General features: G+C 41.2%; 2 protein-coding genes across 3 annotated transcripts in view; one reads left to right on the forward strand and one right to left on the reverse strand.

Annotated features, from left to right (window-relative positions):
• Window positions 1-26,050, reverse strand: part of HEPACAM2 (HEPACAM family member 2) — a 51,559-nt gene that overhangs the window by 24,137 nt on the left and 1,372 nt on the right. The window contains exons 1-2 of one of the 2 annotated variants that reach the window (XM_040260291.1): window positions 20,140-20,533; window positions 15,334-15,618 (exon numbers count right to left, since the gene is read on the reverse strand). In XM_040260291.1, the coding sequence (XP_040116225.1) occupies window positions 15,334-15,618; window positions 20,140-20,533 (679 nt within the window). Of the gene's footprint in view, window positions 1-15,333; window positions 15,619-20,139; window positions 20,534-26,050 lie in introns of those variants that run through there. The other variant, XM_040260290.1, reaches the window with a different exon arrangement.
• On the forward strand, window positions 2,856-3,377 carry LOC120877733 (ubiquitin-conjugating enzyme E2 variant 1-like; the record flags this gene model as incomplete). The annotated part of the gene is given in 3 exon segments (XM_040260091.1): window positions 2,856-2,901; window positions 2,904-2,930; window positions 2,933-3,377. Coding segments are annotated over 3 exon segments (378 nt in total), but the record flags the coding sequence as incomplete, so codon positions are not given.

Raw genomic sequence — 26,050 nt, forward strand, 5'->3', positions numbered from 1 at the left:
TGGGATCGGGAAGATCCCTTGGAGAAGGCAATGGCAACCCACTCCAGTATTCTTGCCTGGAGAATTCCATGGACAGAGGAGCCTGGCAAGTTACAGTTCATGGGGTTGCAAAGAGTCAGACATGACTGAACGACTAATACTTTCACTTTCTCACAACATAATGGCATATTTTTAAAAGCAGTAATTCTTCCATTTTGGAGAATGGGTTTGATTTGCAGAGGAAGCCCACAGTAATTTAAAGTGAAGGCTGGTGAATAAGGTTGATTATCTAATTTAATAATCACTCTAGTTTCAAGTAAAACATGTTTCTAAAGAAAGGAATCTGATTGTCCTTATTCATCTTCCCTATACTCATTTTTATTTTGATTTTTCTACTTCCTCATTTATTGGATTTCATGATTAGCATAATCTTTTCTCTTCTGTCTGTCTTAATTATCTGCTATATCTGGCTCCTCAGAGTTAGCATCAACTATCTCAAACTTCCTCAGTCTCCACACAAGCACCTCTTTCAGTTCTCAGAACCTAACACTTTGATGAATTTAAGTTCCTTGCTTCTGATATGATTCATTAAAATTCAGCATATTTTACCTGATTTTATAAGAAATACATTCCACTGCAGAAAATCCTAAAATTCCAGAGAGGCATGAAGATGAAAACTCATTTGTTTTCATCTCAGAGAACGAATATCCATATTTCAGGGTATGATCTTTAAGTCTTTTTCCTTTTGTTTTTAAAAAAATTATTTGTTTATTCTTTTTGGCCCAGTGGGTCTTTGTTGCTGCACATGGGCTTTCTTTAGTTGCGATGAGTGGGAGATACTCTCTAGATGCAGTGCCCAGGCTTCTCATTTCAGTGGCTTCTCTTGTTGCAGAGCTCAGGCTCAAGGGAGTGGGCTTCAGTAGTTGTGGCAAATGGGCTTAGTTGCTTCGTGGCATGTGGTATCCTTCTGGACCAGGGATCAAACCTGTGTCCCCTGCATCAGCAGACAGATTCTTAAGCAGGAAAGTCCTAAGTCTTCTTTCTTTACCCACCGTCTCTCTCATGCACACATATAGACTAATCTATCTATCTATCACATTCTACATACTGCTTACAATCTACTTTCTTCTGACTACACGATGATGCTGTTTCCTTCTTCATTACCACGGCAAGCTGACCATCGTTTACTTTGAAATGCAGCCTAACATATTATTCATGGCATGAGCAATCCAACTGAGGATATTTGAGTGATTCAACCAGTGTGGCCTCTGATGAAAACAGATGGATAATTCTATTTTGACTGTGGTTCAGTTTCTTGCCCTTGGCAGAGAACTCTCAATAGAAATGAAACCTTTGCCTCAGGAATGGGTGTTTACTAAGTGACTTGTAAAATCATATATCATCTGTTCTGTTTAACAATTTATGGCTGGGTGGGAACAGAACCTAAATTTCCATCATGATACTGCTTGCCATCCTGTTTGGGAGCAGATGGTAAGTATTTACTGTGAATGACCCTTTTTTCTTTCATATTTATCACTTAGAGCATTTCCCCATGAGCAGTGCCATATGTTGTACACAAAATGCAGTGGTTACTGGGTTATAATTTACAACACAGATGGGCATACACATTTCATGAACTGCAAGTAGATACCTGCCTGTATTACTGGCTTGACACTGTATTCCACCAAGGCCAACACCGGGTTGTGACACCAGAACCTCAACGATACACTGTCACTCTTGACTTTGTTATACTTTTTTTCTGCCAAAATAAAAAGCAATTCCTGTTTTTGTGAAGGAAATTGTCATAGAAACAGCACCTCAAGAAAACAGAAGAGGTGATTCATGCTGAAATTCTAAATTATGATGTGGGCCTCTTTGGGGGAATATTGAAATATCTCATTTACTACATTATTGAGGAACTTTGCTAAAGGTCAGAGAAAACAAACAAAAGCAAATGGAGGGCAGCATGAGGGCCCTGTTGAGAGGAAGGGCCCAGCCATGTGGTGCTGCAAAACGGCCGGAGCAGGCAAGGAGTGAGGCCAGAGCCACTCCGGAGAGGTCGGGGGCTGGTGGCTCTTTAGACGACATCAAGGGCTCCCTTAGAGGACAAGGAGCCATCCCCAAATAGATGGAAGTCCTTTCTTGGATGCTGGGTGTCTGAGCAGGGGGAGGAGCCTTGGGGATGTCTGTTTGGCCCTCACTTCAGAGAAGCCCCTGAGGAAGAATGAGAGAAAGAAACAGGATCCTGAGGGGTGACTGAGAGGATGCCCTACTGGCTAAGGGGTCCATTGTGTGATTTCTACATAGATCTTAGAGGGTGGAACTTCCTGTGGAAAACCCACCAGAATTCTCAGGATGCTCGTGTCATGACAAGTTACTTCCTCCTGCCTTGGCCAGGATTGCAGGGCCTCAAAGGGTAGCCCTTGGCAACCAGGTCTTTCCTCTGATCCAGCATACCACAGGCTACCCTGACAGTTAACCGAAAATGGAGTGCCAGTTACATTTTAAATCCGCATATGTTGGAGCAGCCTCATACACACAGTCCTCTTATGAACATTTCACAATGGGTGGTGGAGGTTACGGTCTTCCATTGCATTCAAGAGTGTTCCCCAGAAAGAGCTGGAGCTGGCAGATGAGAACCTGGAGTCTCTTAGCTGGTCTCATTCCTGTGTGTCTCACCGTGTGAGCATCTTGTGCTGGTTGTAGGTTCTGTCACCTAGCCCTGGTTTAGTCGTCACTTCACAGATAATGAACCACGTGCCTCTTCCTTCTCGTTGTGCTCGTCAATACAGATAGTTTTGTAAGTAGCAAGCTTGAGGTGTGACAACTTACAGCAGTTTTTTGCATGAGTAAAAGTCCCTCGCAATTTCTGACTGTTGGAAGAACTCGAAGAAGGCCAGAAAGGAGATGGCACAGTTAGCTGGGTCTATAAGATGAAGAAGACATGACCCAAGATGGACAAGGATGATAATTGGGCCCCCAAGAACAGTTTATGAAAAACGAATATACAAACTTAAAATAGAATGTGTAGCTAAATACCCAGAAGCATCCCCCTTTGTAATATTTGTAACAAAAATTAACATGAATGGAGTTAATAGTTCTAATGGAGTGGTGGACCCAAGAGCCCTATCAGTGTTAGCAAAATGGCAGAATTCATATAGCATCAAAGTTGTCCTGCAAGAACTTCAGCGTCTAATGATGTCTAAAGAAAATATGAAACTCCCTCAGCTGCCTGAAGGACAGTGTTACAGCAATTAATCAAAAAGAAAACCACAGGCCCTCCCCTGCCCCCCATTCCATTTAAGCAGTCTTCATTTTCCACAGTAGTAAATTTTCTAGATACGTCTTGTAGACTTCAAAGAACTGGAAAGAAAGCTCCCATTCAAAGGCAGTTTATCTTAAGATACTATTCAGTTCAGTCACTCAGTCAGGTCCAACTCTTTGTGATCCCATGGACTGCAGCATGCCAGGCCTCCCCATCCATCACCAACTCCCAGAGTTTACTGAAACTCATGTCCATTGAGTCAGTGATGCCATCCAACCATCTCATCCTCTGTCGTCCCCTTCTCCTCCCTCCTTCAATCTTTCCCAGCATCATAGTCTTTTCCAACAAATGAGTTCTTCGCATCAGGTGGCCAAAGTATTGGAGTTTCAGCTTCAGCATCAATGCTTCCAATGAATATTCAGGACTGATCTCCTTTAGAATGGACTCGTTGGATCTCCTTGCTGTCCTAGGGACTCTCAAGAGTCTTCTCCAACACCACAGTTCAAAAGCATCAATTCTTTGGCGCTCAGCTTTCTTTATGGTCCAACTCTCATATCCATATATGACAACTGGAAAAACTGTAGCTTTGACTAGACGGACCTTTGTTGGCAAAGTAATGTCTCTGCTTTTAAATGTGCTGTCTAGGTTGGTCATAACTTTTCTTCCAAGGAGTAAGCGTCTTTTAATTTCAAGGCTGCAATCACCATCTGCAGTGATTTTGGAGCCCCCCCTCAAAATAAAATCTGTCACTGCTTCCATTGTTTCCCCATCTATTTGCTATGAAGTGATGGGACCGGATGCCATGATCTTAATTTTCTGAATGTTGAGTTTTAAGCCAACTTTTCCACTCTCCTCTTTCAGTGTCATCAAGAGGCTCTTTAGTTCTTCTTCACTTTCTGCCATAGGGTGGTGTCATCTGCATATCTGAGTTTATTGATATTTTTCCCAGCAATCTTGATTCCAGCTTGTGCTTCATCCAGCCCAGCATTTCACATGATGTACTCTGCATATAAGTTAAATAAGCAGGGTGACAATATACAGCCTTGACATACTCTTTTCCTGATCTGGAACCAATCTGTGGTTCCATGTTGAGTTCTAACTGTTGCTTCTTGATCTACATATAGATTTCTCAGGGGCAGATCAGGTGGTCTGGTATTCCCATCTCTTGAAGAATCCTCCACAGTCTGCTGTGACCCACACAGCCAAAGGCTTTGGCATAGTCACTAAAGCAGAAGTAGATGTTTTTCTGGAACTCTCACTTTTTCGATGATCCAGCGGATAGTGGCAATTTGATCTCTGGTTCCTCTGCCTTTTCTAAATCCAGGTTGAACGTCTGGAAGTTCACGGTTCACATACTGTTGAAGCCTAGCCTGAAGGATTTTGAGCATAACCTGGCTAGCCTGTGAAATAAGCACAGATGTACGGGTAGTTTGAACAATCGTTGGCCTCTGTTGAGTTCTTAATCTGTGTCAAGTATTGCCTTAGGGATACAAAGGGATACAAAAGTGAATAACTCAGAGCTCCTACTTTTTCCTGAGATGCTTATGAGTGGAAGAGGCTCAGGGAAAGTGAGTGCTGGGGAGAGATGGGAATGGGGTGCTGAAGGTGCACAGCAAACATCTTAGGGATGCTGAGGGGGTGAGACAAGATGGGGGGCAGGTGAACCTTTCTGAAGATGATGATATTGTGATGGATGTAAATAGGTGAAGGAAGGGAAGTGAGAACGGTTTCCATTAAATGATAAAGATTATAAGCATGTTGATGCCATATCAGTAAGATAAATGACAGACCTTCAGCCTACATATTTTATTTAATTCTTAAAGACCCAAACCAAAAAGAAAACAAAAAGAAACAAGAAAATATGGCTAACTTAGTGATTTTATGGAAAAAATAATGAACATGTGTTGTGTTTCTATATGTTATATGATAGGTTGTTGTTTTTCAGTCACTAAGTCTGACTGCAGCATGCCAGTCTCCTCTGTCCTTCACTATCTCCCAGCTGCTGCTGCTAAGTTGTTTCAGTTGGGTGCGACTCTGTGTGACCCCATAGATGGTAGCCCACCAGGCTCCCTCGTCCCTGGGACTCTTCAGGCAAGAACACTGGAGTGGGTTGCCATTTCCTTCTCCAATGCATGAAAGTGAAAAGTGAAATTGAAGTCGCTCAGTCGTGTCTGACTCTTCATGGCCCCATGGACTGTAGCCTACCAGGCTCCTCTGTCCATGGGATTTTCCAGGCAAGAATACTGGAGTGGGTTGCCATTGCCTTCTCCACTATCTCCCAGAGTTTGCTCAAATTCATATCCACTGAATCAGTGATGCTATCCAACCATCTCATCCTCTGATGCTCCCTTCTCCTGTTGCCTTCAATCTTTCCAAGCAACAAGGTCTTTTCCAGTGAGTTGGATCTTCAAGTCAGGTGGCCACAGTATTGGAGCTTCACCTCCAGCATCAGTCCTTCCAAGGAATATTCAGGGTTAATTTTCTTCAGGATTGACTGGTTTGATCTCCTTGCTGTCCAAGAGACTCTCCAGAGTCTTCTCCACGACCACAATTTGAAAGCATCAACTCTTTGGTGCTCAGCCTTCTTTATGGTCCAACTCTCACATCCATACATGACTACTGGAAAAACCATAGCTTTGACTATATGGACGTTTGTTGGCAAAGCGATGACTCTGCCTTTTATTATGTTGTCTAGGTTTGTCATAGTTTTCCTTCCAAGAAGCAAGCGTCTTTGGATTTCATGGCTGCAATCACCTTCTGAAGTAATGTTGGAGCCAAAGGAAAAAAAAATTTGTCACTGCTTCAATTTTTTCCCCCTTCTGTTTGTCATGATGTGATGGGACCAGATGCCACTATCTTAGTTTTTTTTTAATGTTGATTTTCAAGCCAGTTTTTTCACTTTCTGCTTTCACCCTAATGAAGAGGCTCTTTAGTACCTCTTCATTTTCTGCCTTTAGAGTGGTATAATCTGCATATCTGAGGTTGTTGATATTTCTCCCAGCAATCTTGATTCCAGCTTGAGATTCATCCAGCCTGGCATTTTACATGATGTATACTGCATAGAAGTTAAATGAGCAGGGTGAAAATATACAGCCTTGACGTATTCCTTTCCCAATTTTGAACCAGTCTGTTGTTACGTGTCCAGTTCTAATTGTTGTTTCTTGACCCACATACAGGTTTCACAGGACAGGTAAGGTGGTCTGGTATTCCCATCTCTTTAACAATTTTCCACAGTTTGTTGTGATTCACACACTCAAAGGCTTTAGTGTAGTCAATGAAGCAGAAGTAGATGTTTTTCAGGAATTCCCTTGTTTTCTCTGTGATTCAGCGAACGTTGGCAATTTGATCTCTGGTTCCTACGCCTTTTCTAAACCCAGCTCATACATCTGGAAGTTCTCAGTTCATGTACTGCTGAAGCCTAGCCTGAAGGATTTTGAGCATAAACTGGCTAGCCTGTGAAATAAACGCAGTTGTATGGTAGTTTGAACTATCTTTGGCACTTCACTTCTTTGGAATTGGAATGAAAACTGACCTTTTCTAGTCTGCTGGCTACTGCTGAATTTTTCAAATTTGCTGACATATTGCAGGCAGAACTTTAATATCATCTTTTAGAATTTTAAGCAACTCAGCTGGAATTCCATTACCTCAACTAACTTTGTTTGTAGTGTTGCTGCCTAAGGTCCACTTGACTTCACACTCCAGGATGTCTGGATCTAGGTGAGGGACCACATCATCGTGGTTATCCGGGTCATTAAGACCTTTTTCGTACAGTTCTTCTGTGTATTTTCGCCACCTCTTCTTAATCTCTTCTGCTTCTGTTAGGTTCTTAACATTTCTGTCCTTTATTGTGCCCATCTTTGCATGATATGTCCCCTTGGTACCTCTAGTTTTCTTGAAGAGATCTCTAGTCTTTCCCATTTTACTGTTTCTTTGCATTGTTCATTTAAGAAGGCCTTCTTATGTCTCCTTGCTATTCTCTGGAACTCTGCATTCAGTTGGACATATCTTTCCCTTTCTTCCTGGCCTTTTGCTTTTCTTCTTTCCTCAGCTATTTGTAAAGCTTCAGACAACCACTTTGCCTTCTTGCATTTCTTTTCTTTGGGATGGTTTTGGTCACTGCCTCCTGTATAATGTTATGAACCTCCATCCATAGTTCTTCAGCCACTCTGTCTATCAGATCTAACCCCTTGAATCTATCAGTCACCTCCAGTGTATAACAATAAGGAACTTGATTTAGGTCATACTTGAATGGCCTAGTGGTTTTCCCTACTTTCTTCAATTTAAGCCTCAATTTTGCAATAAAGAGCTCATATCTGAGCCACAGTCAGCTCCTGGTCTTGTTTTTGCTGACTGTATAGAGCTTCTCCATCTTCGGCTGCAAAGAATATAATCAATCTGACTTCAGTATTGACCATCTAGTGATGTCTATGCATAGAGTCGTGTCTTGTGTTGTTGGAAAAGGGTGTTTGCTATGACTAGTGTGTTCTCTTGGCAAAGTTCTTCTTAGCCTTTGTTCTGCTTCATTTTGTACTCCAAAGTCAAACTTGTCTGTAACTTCAGGTATCTCTTGACTTCCTACTTTTGCATTGCTATCCCCTATGATGAAAAGGACATCTCTTTTTGGTACTAGCTCTAGATGTTGTAGATCTTCATAGAACCATTAAACTCCAGCTGTTTTAGCATTAGTGGTTGGGGCATTGGATGACTTGGATTACATTGGATGACTTGGATTACTGTGATGTTGAATGGTTTGCCTTGGAAACAAACCAAGGTCATTGTGCCATTTTTGAGATAGCACCCAAGTACTATATTTCAGACTCTTTTGCTGACTATGAAGGCTACTCCATTTCTTCTAAAGGGATTCTTGCCCACAGTAGTAGATACAATGGTCATCTGAATTAAATTCACTCATTCTTGTCCATTTTAGTTCACTGATTCCTAAGAGGTCTGTGTTCAATCCTGCCATCTCCAGCTTGACCACATCCAGTTTACCTTGATTCATGCACCTACCATTCCAGGTTCCTACGCAATATTGTTCTTTATAGCATTGGAGTTTACTTTCACCACCAGACACACCCACAACTGAGTGTTGTTCCTGCTTTGGCCCAGCTGCTTCATTTTTTCTGGAGTTATTAGTAATTGCCTTCCACTCTTTCCCTAACAGCATATTGGACACCTTCCAAACTGGGGAGCTCATCCCCAGGGTCATATCTTTTTGCCTTTTCATATTGTTCATAGGGTTCTCCCAACAAGAATAGGTGAATGGTTTCCCATTTCCTCCTCCAATGGACCACATTTTGTCAAAACTCTTCACTATGATCCATCCATCTTGGGTGGCCCTGCACGGCATGGCTCCTAGGTTCAGTGAGTTATACATGCCCCTTTGCCATGACAAGGCTGTGAATTATGAAGGGGTATATGATAGGTAGTAAATGGCTTAGCACAAAGAAGACCATGATGTTTGATTTTTTTAATCAAATCAAACCATGAGTGAATGAGTGAATAAATGAATGAATGAGTGAATAAGTGAAGGTCAAGAAGATGAGATGTTGACCCAGTGAAAGTTTTTGCATTCGAATGCAAAAATATCAAGAAGATGTTAACACTATTCACAATTACTACATAGTAAGAGTAAAAAAAAAATCTTTTAAAAATCATCTAGGTAATTCATCCTCACAATGTATAAGTGGAACTCATATGGCAAAATTTTCTAAACGTTCTTCTTTCAACTACCTGCCATTAGTCTTTACTCAAGACAGGCATTTCTCTGTGAGGTTTGCATCAGTTCAGTTCAGTCACTCAGTCATGTCCGACTCTCTGCAACCCCATGAATCGCAGCACACCAGGCCTCTCTGTCCATCACCAACTCCTGGAGTTCACTCAGACTCACGTCCATCGAGTCCGTGATGCTATCCAGCCATCTCATCCTCTGTCGTCTCCTTCTCCTCCTGCTCCCAATCCCTCTCAGCATCAAAGTCTTTTCCAATGAGTCAACTCTTCGCATGAGGTGGCCAAAGTACTGGAGTTTCAGCTTCAGCATCATTCCTTCCAAAGAAATCCCAGGGCTGATCTCCTTCAGAATGGATTGGATCTCCTTGCAGTCCAAGGGACTCTCAGGAGTCTTCTCCAACACCACAGTTCAAAAGCATCAATTCTTCAGCGCTCAGCCTTCTTCACAGTCCAACTCTCACATCCATACATGACCACTGGAAAAACCATAGCCTTGACTAGAGGTTTGCATAAATTATGTCTAAAAAGAATGCAAGGAAGAAAGTTCGGTCTGTAAATAAAAGATATGTTCTATAAAATCCGAACTTATTCAAATGGGGATATTCTAATTCTTTCAAATAACACAGGAAAGGAAAGGAAATTTAGGAGTTTAAAGCCTTTATCGGTGATTATGGTTTTCCCTCCATTTAAATACTTAACACACTGTGTAACACCATTTTCTGTGATAATTATAAGATTATGGTGTGAACATGCACATGTTGAAAGAAAGATCTTATTCAATATTTTTACTTTGTCAGATTAAAGTAAACTATATAGCAAAACAAAAATGTATTTCAAGATCATGCAAATGACATTTTCATGTATCTATAATTGCTTATGAAATTTTCCCCAGGAATTTTTCATTTAAATTTATGGCTAAAGTTCAGAGATAGGTAAATAGATGGCAAGATACAAAGGATTCATGTAAAGGAAATATTTTCATGTAGAAAAATGAAATGTTTAAAATAATGGTAATTTCTGGGGAAGAAAGTTCTTTCCAAAGTATTCTTTCAGTATTCTCTTTGAAGGTATCTTCTAAATTACCCAGGTTTTCCATAATTTCTTGATATCATGTTGCCAATTATGTCAGCATAGTTTGGGCTCCACATGAAAAGAAAAAAAAAAGAGGAAAAGCAAACTAGCTAATATTATTGGGTTTTTCCTATGTGCCACTCACTGCCTTCTTTACACATAAAATCTCACATAATCCTCCCCATTCCACTAGAGACAGGGTTAGTCTTACACTGGGACAGTGTTGGTAAGGAGATGAGGAAACTGACGCCTAGAGTAATAATGCAGAGCCAAAGCTTTAATGCAGGCAGTTTGAATGGACAGCTTAGACTCATAACACTGTGCTAAAGGCTATACTCTCCAAAGGACACAGCACTTATTAGAGTCTGTGTCAAAACAAAATATGATCAGGTTTTCGTCAGTGGACAAAGAATGCTCCAACACAATTTTCTGCTGTCTCTTATTACACTGAATGATTGTTTCTTTCAATTAATTTTTAGTTGATGATATCTGGCTGGTTTAATATCTTGTTTTTCATTTTGTACCTTTTCTATGTGAATGTAAATCGTTTAGACCAAATAATAAGGGACATCCTAAATAATGTAAGGATGTCTCTATATAGCCCTAGATTTGATTTCATTTGGCTGCTCCCATTTTCTTTCACAGTGTTCAGGTAACTTGAATGCTTAGGTCTGTGCTCCCTGGAGTTGAATGGATGTTTACCTGTATGTCCGAATAACCTTTTTCAGTCAAGAATATGACTACATGTACTAACATATAGTGCCAAATCTAAATTTTTTGATCTAATTCAATGCTAGTCATGCAGATAGTCACAATTTATACTTTGTAAGTCCATTTCTCTGTGTTTTAAAGCAGACAGAATATTTTCACACTGTTATCTGAATATCAGTCTATGTAAAACTACTATAAAAATATAGCTAAAAGTTTAGCTATAAAAACAATGTCATTGTTAAATACAATGTAACTAGTGATTGCAATAAATCTTACATAATTTGTTTGAAGAGTGGTGTTTTGGTATTTTTTTTGGTAAAAAACTATAACTTCCTTCTTCCTTTATGCTCTTTCTTTAATACATTGATAATTTCTCCTCTTTCTGCATGAAGGGACTGGCTCATCTTTGAGACACTGAATTCTGAACTAGGTTGGACTAGCAGATAATCCTCTTTGGGTTCCCCTTCATGCTGAATTATACAATATATGAAGTTTTTTCTATTTCTATGTGAACAATACTTTTTTGGAAAAAATGCTTTTAAGTTGCTCTTAAATGTGTTTAATTACTGAATGTAGCTCAAAATTGGTGACTTTTTTCTCTGTATGATAGGTTAATAAAATACATCCTACCTCCCTTTTTTCCTTTCCTATATATATTCTTTCTATAATTGTATGACATTTGTGATCTATTTTGAAAACATGCCCTCTAAACAAACATGTCTTGATTTACTCTATGTTTGTGTATTTATTTATAAAATTTTCTGTAGTCTTCTAAAAAATTTGGAGCTTCGCTTAAAAAATAATTTTCCTCATTGTTTACCAAGTGATGCCTGGTGTTCAAAGCTCCCTGCAATCTGACTCTGCTTTTCAAAGCTCTGCTTATACCACTTAGCTTTTATGAAAGACCTGCATTAATACCTGTTTTAGCTGACTGAATGGAGAAGGCAATGGCAACCCAGTACTCTTGCCTGGAAAATCCCATGGACGGAGGAGCCTGGTGGGCTGCAGTCCATGGGGACACAGACTGGACATGACTGAGCAACTTCACTTTCCCTTTTCACTTTCATGCATTGGAGAAGGAAATGGCAACCCACTCCAGTGTTCTTGCCTGGAGAATCCCAGGGACGGGGAAGCCTGGTGGGCTGCCGTCTATGGGGTCGCACAGAGTCAGACCCGACTGAAGCGACTTAGCAGCAGCAGCAGCAGTAGCTGACTGAGAGAAGTCTGGAGAGGACTTTTGCTTTCTCAATAAAGAGATGAAAAATGAAAAACAGCGTTCAGAGTTTGTTTTTTAGGAGCTGTTTTAGAGGCAGTGGGCTCCCCAGCAGCAAAAGTGGTGCCACCAAGCTCCTTCCCAGGGGACTACACTCAGCGTCTCAGTATCAAGCCTCCATAGCTTTGAACTTTGTGGACATCTGTGTTTTATTTTGACTCACTTTTTGCAGTTCATAAGGTAATGCTTGTTTACTTTGCACCATTTTGATTCATACAAGGTTTCAAAGGAATGTTCCATTTTCTGACAGAGGGGAGTGGGGAAGCTGTATCTATTCCTTGCTGTATCCTATACTCCAGTCAAACTGGACCATTTGCCAAATACTCTGCCCTCTGCTTAGTGTCTGTGCCTACTATCCCGACTGCCTGAAATGTTTTTCCAGACATTTCCCCTTGCCTCCTTCAAATCCATCGTTCAAGGTCCATCTCAAATGTTACTTCCTACAACAAGCCTTCTCTCCAGCTAGAAGTACTGTTTTCCTTCTCTGAATTCCCAAAGACACATAATATTGTACTAATAATAGTAGCCAACAGTTATATACTGTTTACTATGGGCCTGTCACTGTGGGGCTTTCTTAAGTGACTCAGATGGTAAAGAATCTGCCTGCATTTCAGGAGACCCGGGTTTGATCCCTGGGTGGGGGAGATCCCCTAGAGAAGAGAATGGCAACCCACTCCAGTATTTTTTTGCCTGGAGAATTCACTGGACAGAGCCACCTGGCGGGCTACAGTCTAAAGGGTAGCAAAGAGTCGGACATGACTGAGCAACTCACACTGAGTCACTGTTCTAAGCGAGTTACGTACAGTAACAGATTTAATCTGAATATTAACAGTACCTATGAAGCAGGTACTATCATTATCACCATTATATAGATGAGGAAACTAAGGCACAAGAGAGCTAAGGCAGTAGAAGCAGGATTTGAACCCAGGCGTTTCGTTCCAGAGTTCTGTGCCTATGCTATGCTCCTTTGTAGGCACTCCCACAGTATCTATGGCGTTCTCATACATTTCATCGTCACTTTATCTCACTTCTGCTAAAATACTGGATAGCTTCCAGTTTTAAGAATCAGAGTCCCATGTTCCTAGCCTGTACAGTGTTCCCGTTCCCTCCGATTTCTGGGTGAATTTGGCCACTGGGGATTCCTGGCAGAAGATTAGAATGAGGGAGGAAAATGAGGCTGAGATATTTGTTCTCCTTGTTCCTTTCCTCATTCTGGCTGTTTCTTTCCACCAGAAGCCCATGCTTTATGGAATTTTACTTTTCAAGGTTTCCAGTAACCTCTCCTTGTTCCTGTCCTTCTGGATCTAGGTGCAGAAACAGGTATTATAGGTAACAGTCTGGGGTTTTCCTACATCCATTCACATCTTTGTACTTAGTCCCTTTGATTATCCTAACCTGGCATTTGTTCACTGTTGAAGTCCAGATACAGCCAATAAACACATTAAAAGATTTTTAAAAAGGATCAATGGTTCCATTTTTCTTATCTTAATCTTGCTTAATGAAGCAGATCTTATTGTATACCTGTATCATACCACTGTACTACACTTCCCTGAAGTTGCTTTTCCGACCACATTTCTGGAGCTCAGTTTTATTGTTAAGCTTGATCTAGCAGAAAAAAAACCTACATATGCTGGTGCTTTTCCTCAAAGAATCAATAATATGCATTCTCAAGAAAGACTATCAATTTTCTATTGAAGAAAACAGAAGACAGATGTATTGATAACACAAACAGCCTCCACTTATTGGATGCCTGCTTGGTGTTAGTCACTGGCTACTTTTCAGGCAGGATTTCATTTATTGTAGGGAAGTAGTTTTAACCATTTCCATTTATAGATGAGGTCAAGGGATTTCTTAAGGTCACATATGTAGTGACGGAACCCACTGCCTACTTAGGTCTGTCTACCTCCTAAGCACTTAAACAATAGTCTTTAGGGCCTTTCTGAGCATTATGGAGATATGTTTGATGAGGGAGTAGATATGTTTACAAGGCTTAATTCTACCCTTGTGGTTCAACCAGCTGAACCCTCCACCCTCAACCACAGGGTGAGAAGCTTTTTTTTGCCAGGCCTTGTTTGTTTCGTTACACTGCTGTTGTGGCCATGCTCTAAGTAAGTTACGATGGTAACTGATCAGATGGCTTCCCAATGTGATAAGCCATTGGTTCAACTTGGGGAGCTTTTGCACAAACCTCTACCTCTCTCCTGCACTCAGGGGACATATGGCAATGTCTAGAGACACTTTCAGTTGTCACAACCGGAGGGAAGCGTGCTACTGGTATGTAGCAGGTAGCGGGTAGGTAGCTGTTAGACATCCTATAATGCAAAGGACAAGTGCCCACAACAAAGAGTTGTCTAGTCAAAATGTCATTAGGGTGGAGGCTGAGAAACCTCGCGAGAGGCTGGAAGTAGGATGCAATGCTAGACATATTAGAGGTGGTGCTGCAGAGTAGAGGTGATGGGGGAAAGTAATACGATCAAGAGAGATCCTGCATGGGTTGATGATGATCATACGACATGAACTGAAAAGTTTGGTGAACTTAACTTTCTACATGAGATTAAAGTCACAACGGTAACAATAGCAACTACAGGGACAGAAAAAAGAACCAAAGAAAAGGGAAACCTGAAATCATTACAGATTCACTGGGAAGCTGAATAACTTGCTGCAGAATAATTAGGTCTTCTCTGTGATCCTCTCTGTACCCTGCCTCTAAAAATGGGGCTGAGAAAATGGGCAGAGAGACTAGCCATATCCTGGGCTGGATTACCCACATATAACCTGGGAACATTCTTTCTCCCAGTGGTCAGCTCCAGAGCACATCCCTGTCCCATTTGATGATGAACAACTCTCCCTCCTTGTGGGTGAATAAATCAGTGCGTTCTGCATGGTTCTGGGTTCTTGAAATTGAGGTTTCTAGTTTTCATTGGCAATAAGGTCACAGAATGCCCGAGTCAAGAGAATATATTCAAAAGACCAGTATCTCAACTGGATCTTCAAGAAACTGGGTTGTGCAAGTGACTATACTTCATGACAAGACAGTGCCTAGGAAGTAATGATTGCAGCTAGCATTGCATGACAATAATGGTGAAAACCAAATGACCCCTGGTATTGACGTTCTCTGTGACTACTCCGGTGAGAACTTTCCAGAAGGGAACTCAGTCGATCAGACGTGTCTGCCTTTTGTGACCCCAAAGACGGGCCCATCAGGCTCCTCGGTCCATAGAGTTTTCCAGGCAAGAATACTGGAGTGGGTTGCCATTTCCTTCTCCAGGGGTATATAAATATATACACATTTTTTAAAACTTACAGTATATGGTAGGCACAATGACGTCGCTTTCCATCCTACTGACAGCGTTCTTCACCAGGCAACTGTAATTCCCAATGTCGTCTTTGGTCACTGGGGCAATATGAAGGCTGCTGTTTTGCAGAGAGAAGGAGTTGGTGGAGCTGGTGTGGACAGGCCTCCCATTCTTCAGCCACTGGTAAACCCGCCGGCTGCCCCCTTCCACGAGGCATGTCAGGGTCATGTTTCCCACATACTCCACAGCCCCAGAGGAAGGCTGAATCTGCACCACTGGTTTCGTGACAGGATCTGCAACATCAGAACGAAAGAAATGATCTTTGTCACCCCAGGATTATCATTCAAGTCTAGGAGATCTTTCACATGTTTTAAATCCTAGGACAATGAGTGCAAAATTTTGTACTTTTTAAATGTAGACAGCTCAGGAAGTAATTAAAGAAGAGGATTAAAAAGTCATTCAGTTCAATTCAGTTCAGTCGCTCAGTCATGTCCAACTCTTTGCGACCCCATGAATCGCAGCACGCCAGGCCTCCCTGTCCATCACCAACTCCCGGAGTTCACTCAGACTCACGTCCATCGAGTCTGTGATGCCATCCAGCCATCTCATCCTCGGTCGTCCCCTTCTCCTTCTGTCCCCAATCTCCCCCAGCATCAGAGTCTTTTCCAATGAGTCAACTCTTCCCATGAGGTGGCCAAAGTACTGGAGCTTCAGCTTCAGCATCATTCCTTCTAAAGAAATCCCAGGGTTGATCTCCTTCAGAATGGACTGGTTGGATCTCCTTGCAGTCCAAGGGACCCTCAAGAGTCGTCTCCAACACCACAGTTCAAACGCATTAATTCTTCGGCGCTCAGCCTTCTTCACAGTCCAACTCTCACATCCATACATGACCACTGGAAAAGCCATAGCCTTGACTAGGCGGACCTTAGTCGGCAAAGTAATGTCTCTGCTTTTGAATATGCTATCTAGGTTGGTCATAACTTTTCTTCCAAGGAGTAAGCGTCTTTTAATTTCATGGCTACAGTCACCATCTGCAGTGATTTTGGAGCCCCAAAATATAAAGTCTGACACTGTTTCTACTGTTTCCCCATCTATTTCCCATGAAGTGATGGGACTGGATGCCATGATCTTCGTTTTCTGAATGTTGAGCTTTAAGCCAACTTTTTCACTCCCCTCTTTCACTTTCATCAAGAGGCTTTTTAGCTCCTCTTCACTTTCTGCCATAAGAGTGGTGTCATCTGCATATCTGAGGTTATTGATATTTCTCCCGCATTACAAATAGAAAATGATGATATAAAAATATCATTTATAGCAGAGATAACCAATTCTAGAACTTAATCTTCAAGAATTTTGTAACGAAAACCTTTAGTTTATAGATAATGCAGTTAGTGGTGAAGAACACCAGCTTCCTTATTTCCTGTTCATTGTTCTCCCCCCGACACCATAAAGGTTTACTCTCATGGGCAAAGTTTACATGGCTATTCCCCTCTCTGATTTGTCCTGCTATCCCAGGAGCAATTGGTTGGGATAGATATAGTGAACACAAATTCCTATCCACTATCTGAAAAATACAAAGCTTAGACATATTATACTTTGGGGGTATCAATTGAAAGTTTTAAAGAATCATATTTTCACCATTTACTTTTCCTCTTATGTAAGTAAGCTAATTATATGTTTTAATTGCTGTGCATTTGTATTGCAGCATTATTTCAGTCACTGTACCATGTTAGTCTCTTTAACAAACCAAAGCCTGTTATTAACTTTCCTTCTATGCAAAATAACAGGTCACACAGAGAGAGGAAGATGATAAATAAGTAACAGACAACTGGTTCCAGTGTTTAGCTTTGAATTCCTATCAGACTTTTAATTGGGGTTGATGCATCTTCTCAGGTAAATTTGTTCTGACTCATGTTCACTTTCATTTCACACTGGCAAATGTGCATTAGAGCATATACAGATTCAGTCCTTCCACCCAGAGAAGACAGGAGAAAATGAAAGATAAGGAGAAAGGAGTTTGAAAAGCAAACTGCAGGAAAGCTGGGTGGCCCTGAAGAGTCCTCCAGCCTTTCCCAAGATGGAGGAAATCAAGATGGCCACTAAATTTAACCCTTTATATTTCCCGGCAAGAGGAAATGGTTTGGAGTAGCTTACAGCATTATGATTTAAAAAGACTGTTTGGTATATTTATTATGTGGAAACAGCTTTTGTTTCAAAAATGCCTTTGCATGGAAATATTATATGTGGTATGGGAAAAGTCAAATAGGTAACGTCTAAAGTCTTGTACGGGGAGAACCAATCATTAGAAAAGACATGGGTACTGTGACCACGCACTTGGATTTAACAGTGTCACTCAGACGTGGAAGTTCCCAGGAAGATGTTTTACACAGGTCCTGTGCATGTGCGCTAAGTCACTTCAGTCGTGCCCAAATACTTGTGACCCCAGGACTGTAGCCCGCCAGGCTCCTCTGTCCATGGGATTCTCCAGGCAAGAACACTGGAGTGGGTTCCCATTTCCTTCTCCAACACAGGTCCTAAACCCCTACTAAGACCTTTTGGTTGCAGGGGAAAAGGACAAGATAGGAGTAGGTTAATAAGAGGTATAAACTAGCACTGTAAAATAAGTAAGCTACAAGGATATCTTGCACAGCACAGGGAATATAGCCACTATTTTATAGTAATTATAAACAGTGTAATCTATAAAAATTTTTAATTATTATATTGTATACCATGAAACTACTATAACATTGTAAATCAACCACTGGTGTGGCTCAGTGGTAAAGAACCTGCCTGCAATGCAGGAGATGGGGGTTCAATCCCTAGGTTGGGATGATCCCTTGGAGAAGGAAATGGTAACCCACTCCAGTATTCTTGCCTGGAGAATTCCATGGACTGAGGAGTCTGGCGGGCTACAGTCCATGAGGTTGCAAAAGAGTAGGACATGAGTTAGTGACTACAAAAACAATAAGAGGTACAAACAAATATGTATAAAACAAGTCAACTACAAGAATATATCACACAGCACAGCAAATATAGTCAATATTTTACAATAACTATAAGTGGAGTATAATCTATAAAAATTCTGAATTATTGTATTGTATACCTGAAACTAATATAATATTGTAAATCAACTATACCTAAAATTTTTTTTCTATAAAGAACTTCTGGCTCCGTTTTCCTCAACAAATCCAATTGTACTATACATTAACAAGGAATGGATGTTCTATTAAAAGCTTGGGGGCAAGAGATAGGATACTACCCAGGAGAATTTTATGAAACTGTAAAAAATGTCCTCCTTTTCTCTCCCAAAGTTCCTCTCTAGGCATCTGCTGCCACATCCTGTGTGTTTGTTCCCCGGCAATGTCTCCAGTTTCCACTCATATACTGGGCATATATTTACTGAGTGCCTATGAATGGCCAGCATCAGGGTTTAGGCAGTGGGGACAAAACAGCAAACAGTATAAAGCCTACTCCCATGGATCTTGTATTCTAGACCAGGAAGAGCAACAATAAAAGAAACAAAAATATGTACTATGTCCAGTGTTATGAAAAGAATAAAGCGGAACTCAAGGTAAACAGTAACTTTCTTTCTCTCTCTCTCAGTTTGGGGGAATGAGGTTATTCTTTACATAAGGTGGTCACGGAAGCCTTCACAGGTAAAGTGACACTCTGGCTGAGACCGCAAAGAAACAGGGGAGGGAATCAGGCCAGTATGCAAGAGAAGAGCAATCTGTGTAGAGTAAGCAGCCAAGCGTAGAGACACTGAGGTATGAGAGGGTTTGGCTTGTTCCAGGAATAGCAAGGAGGCCAGAGTGGTGAGGGAGAGAGAGGTGGGAAGGGTTCACAGGGCGACTGGGTGTGTAGGGGGATCACATGGGCCTTGAGGGACGCTGTTGGCACTTTGGCTTTGATTGTGAGTGAGACAGGAAGCCGCAGGAGGATTCTGAGCTGCAGGAGGCAGGGGTGGAAGCAGGGAGAGTGGGCACAGGCTGTTTGGAGAGTCCAGGCCAGAGCCGATGGTGGGCTTGAGTAGGGCAGCAGTGGGTGCAGTAAGGATTGACTGACTCACCTCTGTCCATATTCTGAAGGCAAAGCTGAGAGGGCTAATTTGTGGACTGGATGAGGATGTGAGAGAAAGACAGAATCAAGGGTGATGGCAGAGTGCAACCAATGGAATGAAGTTTGCATTTGCCAAAACAGGAATATTATTAAACAGACAGGTTTAGGGGGAAAAACCAAAAGTTGTGCTTTGAGCATAGTATAGTATTTTTAAGGTACACTGCTTACATATCTCACTAAGGAAAATAAATGTCCAAAAGTTAGCTGAACCCCACTCTCCCTTCGAGGACATTCCCAGCACCTTCTACTGTTCCTCAAGTGTGGTTATTGAGCAAGTCTCATCCTCTCCCAGTGTACCAAAATTTAAAAAACAAACAAACAAACACAAATCTTTATGTGACAAAAAAATAGGGCTCTTCCCAGGGTGCATTCTGCTAATGAAAAATAAAATTTTCTCCATCTCATCACATCAGCAACTTTATACTTGATAGTTTCCAGGCAAACAAATAATAACTCCTACTTACTGCTTGATTACCTTTAGCTGGGCACTGTGCATATCCTTTCTATGTACGTTCTTATTTCATCCCCAGAAAGCCTCATGAGGTGGATAGTGCCATTCATGCCATGAGACACTGAGGCTTTGAGGGTTAATGTGCCCAAAGTTGCAGACCAGACCTAAAGCCCTGGTAGCCTAGTCGCCTAAGCCATTGCTCACTGCCGTGCTACTCGGCTGCCCACGTCGCTCACAGTGGACTTACCATCTACCGTGACTTGAATCTTCTGACTAGCTGACAGAGTTCCGTTTCCCTGGATGTTGACCTTCACAATGTAGTTGCCTTCGTCGGTGAACTGCAGTGGGTTGATGAGCAGGGAGGCGTTGGGTGGCATCATGGTGAATTTGTGCTGGTATTCCAAGTCGGGAACCACAGACTTGTTCACGGAGCCCAGCAAGTACTTGGGCATCGTATGGGGTCTCTCAAAAAGCCATATGACCTGGATGTCTGATGCTGGAGTGTGGAATCCATAGTGCACGGGGAGATAGAGAGCCTGGCCCCTGATGCCATGGACGGTGTGTGATGGCACTACCACCTTCAGCCCCGAGCAAGCACCCACTGTGAAGGAAAGGAAAGCTGTAAAGACCCTGAGCCACATTTCATAACCGAAAGGCACAAAACAGAGAGAACCTGATCGGCCGATAGTCCTTTACAAAGAAGAGAGGCTTCTAGGTACTGACTGTTCTGGTACTGGTTACCTGTAGAGGTAAATATTTGTCTCTGAAATGAGCATTTTAAAAACTCCACCCAAAGACTGTGTGGATCGCTTGACCTCTTTAAATGCATGATGAAAAGGAAAAGCAGAAGTTATTATCTCTGACTGTTAAAGAATAATGGGAAAAGGAGAACTGGGATAGAGGATTAGTTCTGAAGTCCAATGAAACCTTTAAAAAAATTGAAATTGCGACTGTATTAATGTCTGAGTCATATCATATCCTAATCAAGCTATGTGATTGAGGGGTTACTTCCTCTTGAGAATCTTCCTTCACAGTCTTCTGACATGACTTGGTAGTCCCTAATTGGAAGTTTTTCCCTTTAGCCAAAGCCTTGCCAAATGCAAATATTCTAAGGACAATGGTAGCAAACCATTACCGGTTGTGGTTGATTATTACTGCTTAGAAGCGGGAATCTGGTTTGTGTGTTTGAGCAACAGTAAGAGAAGGCAATGGCACCCGACTCGAGTACTCTTGCCTGGAAAATCCCATGGATGGAGGAGCCTGGTAGGCTGCAGTCCATGGGGTCGTTAGGAGTCGGACACGACTGAGCGACTTCACTTTCACTTTTCACTTTCATGCATTGGAGAAGGAAATGGCAAGCCACTCCAGTGTTCTTGCCTGGAGAATCCCAGGGACAGGGGAGCCTGGTGGGCTGCCATCTATGGGGTCGCACAGAGTCGGACCCGACTGAAGTGACTTAGCAGCAGCAGCAGCACCAAGAGACAGGAACAAATGGAGCAGAGTAGAGCCCGAGGAGCCTGGTGAGACAGGAGACCAGCAAGACGGCTGGGCCAGAACAGGAAGTGCCTTAGGGTCACAGCAAACACTTAGGCAATTTTACTGTGAGTGAGATGGAAACACAATCAGAGTTTTGTGAGCAGGAGGGGTAGGGGTTTTCTTATTATTATTTTTAAGGTGAACCCTAGCTGCTGTGAGAACAGACTGAAACAGGGGAAAGAGCAGGAGAAGGGAGCCCACTTAGAAGGTGCTTGCAATAGAGTAGGCAAGAGATGGTTGTGCTCTAGATAAGGGCGGTAGTATAATATACTGTGAGAAAAGACTGGGGGTGCTAACAGTATTTGATGGCGCGTTGGGAGTGGGATAAACAGAGACGAGTCAAGAATGATTCTAAGGTTGATGACTTGATCAACTGGAAGAATAGAGCTGTCATTTATTAATGAGCACCTAATCAACTAATCATGGGGAGACATTTTTGGAAGACGTTTTGTCCTACGGACAGAAGGGCCTGGCGGGCTACAGTCCACAGGGGCTACAGAGTCACAACTGAAGTGACTTATCATGCATGGAGAGACATCTCACAATTTCAATTCCGTCTTATACAAAGTTTTTATCTTCTTTCATTGCTTCTCCCTTTTTATCTCTACTAGTAAGGGGAAATTTAAGATTTATCTGATTCCTATTATGAAAAGCCATCAATATTAGGAAAGGAATGGTAGAAAGATCTGTTTGTACAATGATTTTCTTTGGAGAAACTGAAAGATGCTGGTCTGCTCCTGGGAGGAATAAAAATCCACCAACAGGAAATTTTCTTCTTTCCTTCCCAGGGTGAAGGTCAGAGCAAAGATTTCCATGGTTTTAGTTTTTGGGTAGCTGTTAGTGAAGAGTGAGACCCTGGGGCCAGCAGAGAAGTCAGAGCAAAGAACTGAAGAGAAAAAAGAACAAAGAGGAAGAATGGAGGAGGTTACAGGGAGAAGATACACAGTCGAAACCGACTATATGGACAGAAAATTAGGTGACTGTCTGGGAAAAATAAATATGTGTCTTACCGTCTCCTCTGTGTATATTTGTGATTGACTTGTAATTTTTTTTTTCCTGACAATGGGTTGTATCTGCACATTTCATTTTAATGATCTGGTCCATTACAAAGGAGTTACAAAGGTATGAGCATTTAGTTCTATTTTCTTTTCTGACAAGTACAAGACTGTTAAATTTGTGAAAGTGAAGTGAAGTCATTCAGTCGTGTCCGACTCTTTGTGACCCCATGGACTATATCCTACCAGGCTCCTCTGTCCATGGAATTTTCCAGGCAAGAGTACTGGAGTGGGTTGCCATTTCCTTCTTGAATCATTAGAAAAAGAAGGAACTGGTTGCTGAGAGCTATAAAGAGGAGATATAGTGGATTGCAGGAAAGGAAATCATAAGAGAGATGAGTTGAGACAGTAAATCTAGGACTTAACACTAGTGATGTCTGAGATGTGTGAAGCAGTGATAGTGAGAAGGGAGTGAAGCTCTTGAAGCCATAGATATAGAAAGACATTGGGCATCTGGGTGGGGGTCCTGCACAGGAAATTATTCCTCTTAGTACCTGTGATATCTGCACCAAACAGCATATATTTTCATGACTTTCATTGTAATTGGCAATAGGAAGTGCCTGACAAGTTCCTGGCAAGCAACAAATAAAAACTAGTTTACCCATTATTACTAACTTAAGATATGCAAAATGTAATTTTCCTTGTATTTATTGTGTTCCTGTTTCCTTTTTTTTTTTTACTTCAGTGAATACAGAAATATTCCTGTGGGTTTCACAGTTCATTCTTGATCTTGGACTCCCCTGTCCACACAGTCTTAAATTAATCACTTGTAAACTGCCTGGAAACAAGAGCTTTTAGGAATCTATTCTCTTAGCTTTCAGAGAGATATTTGAATTTGCTACTTTAATAAAGTTAAAAGTCCACTGAAATTTGAGGTGTTGAATACATACTTGGGATAAAATGGTGGTTAGTTAGATGACTTACCTTAGATAAGTCATTTTAATTCCCTGTGACTCAGTTTTCTTTTGTGTGAAGAGGGTTATATTAGATGAGGCCCAAGGCTTCTCTCTGCTCTTTATGTTCTCAGCATCCTAAGGTGACTTTCTCATGGTAGCAGCTACCCTACATTTGAAGGGGAAGGGCCCATATTTCAGTAAGAAAGGGCCCAAAGAATTCAGAAGTATTAAATCTCAGATTTAAGTCTACTTAGTAAGTGGTCAATCCCTTTGTTTAGTCCCTAAGTCATGTCAGACTCTTTGTGACTCCACCCACTGTTCCTGCCACACTCCTCTGTCCATGGGGTTTCCCAGGGAAGAATACTAGAGTGATTTGCCATTTCCTCCTCCATGGGACGTTCCTGCCCCAGGGATTGAACCTGCAACTCTTGCATTGGCAGGTGGGTTCTTTACCACTGAGTCACCAAGGATATCTTTTAATACAGTGGCAGTTCTGTGTTGTTTTGCCAAGGAATCAAGGGGGATGGTGGGAATCCTCATCACTGCCTTGTGAACAAGTTGGAAAAAGCAGCATGGCTGCTGATAAAAAGCTTGCTTCTGACAGTGGTCACTGATTTATTGGTCTATTGAAAACATTTCACACCTCAACTTAGAAACTGCTGGTAGACTGAGCTGTAGCTAGAGATGGGCTGAGTGCAATTCTGGCCAATCTGTTCTTGGCATTTGGGGAAGTCACTGCAGAGGTCCTTGTTGACTTTTGACTTTTTTTTTTTTTGAAAAGAGGAAGAACCTTTTTTAATCTACTTTTTTTGTGTGGCTTAGGTTGAAAAAAGATTAACTGAGATTGTAATGTTCTGAAAATGACTGGGAAACACTTTATTACCAAGGAGTGAGAGCATGACGGGAACAGAAACGTAGGTGGATCTTGACTCAGGAAGCTGAATCTTAAGCGGACTGGAAAGTCTATGACCAAAGTTACAGAAATAAATTTTATTTATTAAAATACTGAATATGACACGAACATTGCAGCCTAGTAGAAAATGTTAGATGGCATGTACAGTAATCATTAAGGGGAGTGAACTGGTTCTTTGGTCTATTTTGGAAATAACAGACATCATGTAATAGTATCTTAAATAATATATTACCATCAATAATATCTCTGAATATATTCAATGCTTATCATACCAAATGGTGTGAAATCATGTCATTTAACTTTTTTCATGATATGAAATCATGAGTGCTTTTTCAAGTAGATGTATGACAGTGAGAGAGAATGTAGTTGTCACAATTGCTGTTTGCTTAGATTGCCTACACCATTTTCATCAGATAAATTACAGGTAGAAAGTTATGAGAATCCCATGGATGGGGGAGCCTGGTGGGCTGCAGTCCATGGGGTCGCTGAGAGTCGGACACGACTGAGCAACTTCACTTTCACTTTTCACTTTCATGCACTGGAGAAGGAAATGGCAACCCACTCCAGTGTTCTTGCCTGGAGAGTCCCAGGGTTGGGGGAGCCGGGTAGGCTGCCATCTATGGGGCTGCACAGAGTCGGACACGACTGAAGCGACTTAGCAGCAGCAGCAGCAGCAGAAAGTTATGAGTATCAGTGAGGGATGAAATTTTCTTTATACATTTTTTATATCATCCACTAAAATCTTTTTAATTTGCAGGAAATACATGAGTCTACTGATATGATGTAATCCTTACTTGTAGTGAACGTTGCAGAATAAACAGATAATTGTATGCTTCTGCTCCAGTTTAGGAGCATGTACTCTTAAGCCATTGCTGAACTCCCCCCTATAGATGTGATGAGCTTATGCTGTCCAAACAGTAGTTTACTGACTTAAAAAAATCAGCTTCATCTTCAGAAGTTTTCAAGGGTTCTTTTCTCATTGTATAAGGAAATGTAAATGACTGAACTATGAATTTTAGAAAGTCAACCTCTGTAAGAACAAGTAAACTTTTTGAAAATAAATGATATGAAAATTGATGAAATTTTAATTTGATATTCCAAATATTTGTACTTAAATGAACGTTTAATTTTATTACTAGGTTAATACTTTTGAGTACAAGAAAAGAAAACTCTTGATTTTTTATATTTGAGGCACTATACTGCTTTGAAGAACATTGATAATATCATTAATAACCTGACATACAAAATTATAGCAAAACTCTCCCCTTCAGAGATTCCCTTAAACTATAAAACAAAGGTATGATAAAGGAACGTCCAGTGTTAAAGAACACGACCTCATATTGTGAAATTATCTATAGTCCAGCAACAAGACTCCCTAGACCAGTTTCACTGTATTGAATATAAACATCAGACTCCACAAAGTGACCTCTACTGTAGCTCAAAATAGTTGGCATTTACTTCCCCATTGCCAAGTCTGATATTAGCAAGCACAACACAGCTATTGTTGACTGTAAATAAACTCTTGTATCTTTAGAGAAAATAGAAATTATGATAATGTACTTTGAATAGACTTTACAAACTACATTTGAGGGTTCAAATAGCTACAATTTTTAAAAAAGAAAAAACAAACTGATACTCAGTATTTCAAAGTACAAAAAAATTTCCAAATTACCCAAGGTCTTTACAACTCACTACCAATGGAGAAGAGTAAATTTGTGAAGTCTTAAGGGATAATAACTGCTTTAGCTACTTATGGAC

Source organism: Oryx dammah, unplaced genomic scaffold (genome assembly GCF_014754425.2).
Source record: "Oryx dammah isolate SB20612 unplaced genomic scaffold, SCBI_Odam_1.1 HiC_scaffold_18, whole genome shotgun sequence".
Classification (NCBI taxonomy): Eukaryota; Metazoa; Chordata; class Mammalia; order Artiodactyla; family Bovidae; genus Oryx; species Oryx dammah.